Below are 6,000 nucleotides of genomic sequence, written 5' to 3' on the forward strand. Positions count from 1 at the left end.
TTTATACTTTATACTTTATACTTTATACTTTATACTTTATACTTTATACTTTATACTTTATACTTTATACTTTATACTTTATACTTTATACTTTATACTTTATACTTTATACTTTATACTTTATACTTTATACTTTATACTTTATACTTTATACTTTATACTTTATACTTTATACTTTATACTTTATACTTTAAATTTTTATTGGGCCCACTTTATTTCACATCATACCGACGACATTACGATGAACTTTTAACTTGCATCAATATTAAATAATCAATTAGTAATCATACTCTATTTTTTCGGCTTATGGCCTAGTTTTACTGAAAGAACAGGTGATTTTGACGTTCTTTAAACTAAAAACAGTAGATTACTTACAAACTTGAGAAAATAGTTATAACATATTAAAATTGTATGTCGGCAAAGTATTTTTATTGGCGAAAGAAGAGGCAAATAGGCTGAATTTAGAAACCTGCTGAAAATACCCTCCCGTACCCTATATTACTTTAGAATAAATAGTTTATTAAATGTTTTTAAAGCATACTTGAGACAGTACAGTATTCCTCATTGTGCAACCTTATCTGGTCCCTCCATACTGATCAATACCGACGCCGGCCACGCCAGAATGCGTGTTCTGGTGGAATGGGAAGGAATGTTAGTCCAATACTTGTTGCTGCTAAAGTCCATGGAATCGTCTGTATCTTCACTAGCATTTCGGAAAAGGAATTGTTGTTAGTAGATGTGAAGAGCTAGATAAAGATTCAACTTGATGGAAAATGTAATCTGTCGAAAGTTATGCGCGGTTTCGGTGTAGTTTCATTAAACCGTTCGCAAAGTCTCTTATCATAATATTTCAAAGCAAAATAGCAAATAATTGTGGAGCACACGCGTACAGATCGACTACACCGACGCCATCTTTTTTTTCACTCATGATTTAGGAAACTACTCTTCAGTGCTTAAATGTATTTTAGCCGAGGTTTGTTCCACGCTTGACGCACTTAAACTTGTAAATCTGCATCGGCCAAAAACTCGGCGCTTATTATATGTCAGATTATGTTAGATGTGTTCGTCGACGGCTTTTGACTGACAGGATGTAAGTTCGAATCCGCGTGATTAAAAAAAGTATAATGGCAGACGTAATGAATTTTGAGTTAACCAATGATTTCCTATTCTCGTTAAATTATAATAATACGAATACAAAAATAGACATGAAAATAGCGAAACCCACAAAACAAAATTAACACTTTCTACATTTTACACTTTTCTACTTTCTACAAATCAGCTATACAGTATGTGCTGAATAAAAGCTGTCGGTAAAACGTTTAATAAACAAAAATTGTTCCTTGGAGGAGTTTTGCTGAAGACACAGGAACGATCGTCGTTTCCGTGCCCGCTCGCCGAGTCACACTTTCAATTACGATGTTAAATAACATAGAGGACAGTTCATTCATTAGCCGCAACCCTATGTTCGATTCTAAAGGACTCGACAGTGCCCTCGAAACACACATTATCTACCATAGCTCTTTACGCTCGACTATTTCGTATGCTGCTCTGAAACCCACAAAAATACGACGCGTAGGCACGTTGTATTCCTGACATTTCTGTATGATTATTCGAAGAGTGTGGCTCAAGTAGCACGTAACATGTCGAAGGGAACGTCACGTCACGTAACGTTTTATTTACCCCGATTCTTACCGTACCTATGCAATATTTTTTGCAACTGCGATAAATTTGGTAAGTTTTTTATTGATTCTTAGATTTTTAAATACTGAATTCAGGAAAAATAATCCAAAAAGTGTGGAGGTCTCTGCCTAGGAGCACGGACGAAGGGTTCACGTAGAACTGCGAATGCAGTAACCACAACACGCGCCAAAATTAGAAACTAACCCCGGTTTATTTGTCTCGCCTATGAAAGTGGACTTTGTTTTGGGTTACAAAATCACCACGCTATCGCAATTCGCAAATTCTAAAGAAATCAAGCGCGATAAGCCGAGATAAATTGGTATCATCGGTTCGCCGCTAAATTGGAAATCAATATGAACTGCTGGGGGTTCAAAAACTTCCGAACAGTTCGTTGCGTACCGTCGCGGGTGGTATTGATTATTATTGTGTTTTGGTTGAAGTAACAGAAGTGGTGTTTAAAAATGTTTATAGAGATAATTTTGGGTGGCTTTTTGATATACATTTTGTTCGGACTTCTGTTTTTCCGGAAGCAAATGAAACGAATGGCAAATTATTTTCCAGGACCAAAACCGAATCCGATTCTGGGCAATGTATTAGAATTTTACGACAAGGATATACCGGGTACGAAGTGGAATGCAGTGGTTTATATTATACCCCTCTATTAAAAATCTAGTTTCATAAATGTACAGAGTAACAACTTCAAGGAGAGAAGAGTTATCACGCAAAATCTTTGAAAACTATATATTAATTTCAGTCTTATTTATTTTAATAACTTTAAGTCAAATGTAAATACCAAAAAATGTTTTGTAAATGTTTTAATATATATAACTACTGTTTTATCATTAAAATTATACAGCAGGTAAGGGGAGGAATTTGACCTAGTAAAAGACAATTTTCTTCATTCCTGCATCCATTAATAGATAAATTTTGATTTCTTATTTTTTTAAAATGAAAGGTTGAACTAAATTTTTGATTACTTTACCACATTGTCTCAATTTTATGATCCTTTGAATATGAATAAAAGTTCCACTTTTTGATATTAAATATTTATTCAAACTTCAAATGGATGATTCATAATGCTAATCTCTAATTTTGCTGCACCTAAGCTGCCGCAAAAATGCAAGACGAACGACATTTCAATTGCAGTTCGTCACACAAGTCGTTATCTCCCGCCACTGTCAGTTGATTGAATTTATTTTTGGTAAACCAAATAAAAACATTGAATAACAATAAATTAGAGCCGGCAGATTACCGCGGAGTATTATCGTGCTTTATCATTTTTTTTCGTAGGTATTTTTGAAGCCATTATCGACATACACAAGCGTCACGGGCCCGATATCATTCTTTGGACTTTGGGCAATGTAAGCGTAATCAACGTTTGCAGTGCGAAAAATGTCGAAAAAGTCGTAATGGCCAAACAAATACAAAAATCTATGCTTTATTCGTTTGTCGAACCTTGGCTCGGAGATGGATTGCTCATATCGAGCGGTGAAAAATGGTTCCAGCGGAGAAAGATTATTACGCCGACGTTTCATTTTAAAATTCTCGAGCAATTCGTAACGGTTTTCAACAAAGAAACGGATATTATGGTGAGGAACCTTAAGAAACATGTCGGCGGAAAGGAGTTCGATATTTACGATTATGTCACTCTAATGGCGCTAGACAGCATCTGCGGTAAGATGATATTAAATTGAATTATTTTTCAAATATTTATTATTCCAATTGTAATAGAAACATCAATGGGTACGACAGTTAATGCGCAAATGGATCCCTGCAATAAATATGTACAAAATGTTAAAAGGTTAGTCAAGTACAATTGAGGTTCTTTCCATGTGACTCAGAAGCTCCTATCTATTATAATTGTGTCGATATATCACGTTTGTATCCATTTTCATAATATTTCATTTTTTACAGAATGTCCGTTTTAATCTTGCTGCGAGTGGTCAGCGTGCTGGCCGGCTTCCCGACGCTATACACACTGTTCCACCCGAACGCCTACGAGCAACGTGGTATCATCAAACAGCTGCACAAGTTTACCGATTCAATTATTAAATCCCGGAGAAAGCAACTGGAGCAAGAAAAGATGAAACAAGTTAATTTTGACATGAATGAGGAAAATATGTACTCGAAGCGTAAGATGACTTTTCTGGATTTACTGTTGAATATAAACGTCGATGGAAAGCCACTGTCCGATCTGGACATCCGAGAGGAAGTTGATACGTTTATGTTCGAAGTTAGTAGAGCGCAGTGAACTGTTCGTGTCGTTTCACTAACTAAGGTCTTCTCTTTTGTGCAGGGACACGATACTACAACCAGTGGAATTTCCTTTGCCATCTATTTACTTGCACTGAATCAGCACATTCAGGACCGTGTGTATGATGAAATTGTTACGGTGCTTGGAAAGAACCAGGACTGTCCACTACTCACCTATCAAATTCTGCAAGAGTTTCGCTATTTGGAAACTGTTGTCAAAGAATCAATGCGGCTGTACCCACCGGTTCCATTTATAGGTAGAAAATTGGTGGATGATTTAGAGATGAGTGAGAACTCGATTAAATTTACATGCTTGAAAAGAAACTAAATCTTTTCATTTGACAGATGGCACAACTATTAAATCCGGTCAGGACTTCCTGATTCCAATTTACGTGATTCATCGTAATCCCGAAGTTTATCCCGATCCGGAAAAATTCGATCCGGATCGATTCTCGGACATGACCGAATCCAACCGAGGTCCGTATGACTACATCCCGTTCAGTGCAGGCTCACGCAATTGCATCGGTCAGCGCTATGCAATGTTGGAGATGAAAACTACACTGGTCAAATTGCTTTCGAACTATAAGATACTACCGGGAGAATCTTTACGTCAGCTGCGAGTGAAGACCGATCTTGTGCTTCGCCCTGACAAGGGTCTTCCTGTGAAGCTAGTCGCCCGAAGCTCTCTATAGTAGACTAGACACAACTATATTTGAATACCTATCAGTTCTGCAGTTTAAAATTAAATGTCAACAAAAATATAAGAGTATACAAATGAAAAAGGTTTCTATACGGAAGATGACAATATTGTACCGCACCACTAAATTTTTTTCTGAGTTTTTTTTTATTTCTACCACACAGATGTTCTGCCCAAGTAGACAAATTGATTAGATTTGTTGAACATTGTGCCCACATGTTGATATCCTCTCGGTTCTATAAGCAAGCCATGAGAGGCCATCATCTTGAAGAAGCCCTCTGTATGATTCGAATGAACTTGACAATATACCCGAAATCCGAACACAGCACTGTGTACCATCCATCGTAGATTGAATCAGTTTCATCAACTTCCCGGGGAAATTGTTCCCGTCCATGATTCTCCGTAGCTCTTTTTGGTCGATGGTATCGCTTGTAGCGTTGAAGTCAACGAACAGATGGTGCGTGAGAATTCTGTATTTGTGGCCTCGTTGGAGGATCTGCCGCAGTGTAAATATTTGAACCGTTGTTGACCGTCCTTCGACGAAGCCGGTTTGATAAATCTCCCACAAATCTGTACGCAGTCGTTGATAGTCGGCGGCATTGAAAACGATGATCTCACGATACTTCTTACGTCTAACCTGTCGCCCTTCGTTTAGATCGGGTAGATAACCCCATCTTTCCATTCCTCCGGTAGTTGTTCTGTATTGCAAAATCTTGCAATAGTGTTCATCGAAGGGCTGCTTGCACCTCTCGGCCACCTCACGATCGTCCGTAAAAAAAAAATGCCAGTCTTATCCCGATCGAATGGAAGTTAACCTATAAGTGCTCACGGAGGACAGTAATGTCCCAGGATCTGATCTCCAAGTCAAACGAGAGATCAGGATGCTAATGATCAACAAAGCAGCTAGTAAGGACCGCCTATCGGCAAAGCTAACATAAACATAACCATAAACATGACCGAGAAGTTCCGAAACACTGGCAACGGGTCTACACTGGGTTATTTCCAGGATTTAGGAGTAGGCGAAGCAACTATCGCGGCATATTGCTGGTGAACACCGCTTACAAGGTACTCTCCCAGATCCAGTTATGCCGGGTGTCATCGAAAGTGCAGGGTTTCGTAGGGAATTACCAGACGGCTTCATGGGGATCTCGTGCAACTACGGACCAAATTTTTACCATCTGACAGATCTTGCAGAAATGTCAGGAGTATAACGTACCCGTGGATTACATCTTTATTGATTTCAAAGCAGCATACGGTACCAGCGATCAAGACCAACTATGGCAGATAATGGACAAACGCGGTCTTCGTATAAACTGACGCGATTGATCACAGCTACGACGGTTTATTTTGAATGCTGTTCATCGCTCTTG

General features: G+C 38.2%; 1 protein-coding gene across 1 annotated transcript; it reads left to right on the forward strand.

The window, feature by feature from the left end:
• Window positions 1-2,141: 2,141 nt before the first annotated feature.
• Window positions 2,142-4,625, forward strand: LOC128740652 (cytochrome P450 4C1-like). The gene is made up of 6 exons (XM_053836214.1): window positions 2,142-2,301; window positions 2,971-3,354; window positions 3,412-3,481; window positions 3,595-3,913; window positions 3,977-4,220; window positions 4,279-4,625. The coding sequence occupies exons 1-6, from the start codon at window positions 2,142-2,144 to the stop codon at window positions 4,623-4,625; spliced, it is 1,524 nt and encodes a 507-aa protein (XP_053692189.1).
• Window positions 4,626-6,000: the final 1,375 nt, after the last annotated feature.

Source organism: Sabethes cyaneus, chromosome 3 (assembly GCF_943734655.1).
Source record: "Sabethes cyaneus chromosome 3, idSabCyanKW18_F2, whole genome shotgun sequence".
Classification (NCBI taxonomy): Eukaryota; Metazoa; Arthropoda; class Insecta; order Diptera; family Culicidae; genus Sabethes; species Sabethes cyaneus.

Excerpts from the sequence above, each read along its gene's own strand:
- LOC128740652 (XM_053836214.1), top strand. The coding sequence starts at position 2,142 with ATGTTTATAGAGATAATTTTGGGTGGCTTTTTGATATACATTTTGTTC. Across the intron at positions 3,355-3,411 it reads GGCGCTAGACAGCATCTGCG|AAACATCAATGGGTACGACA; the intron begins GTAAGATGATAT and ends CAATTGTAATAG. Across the intron at positions 3,482-3,594 it reads TATGTACAAAATGTTAAAAG|AATGTCCGTTTTAATCTTGC; the intron begins GTTAGTCAAGTA and ends CATTTTTTACAG.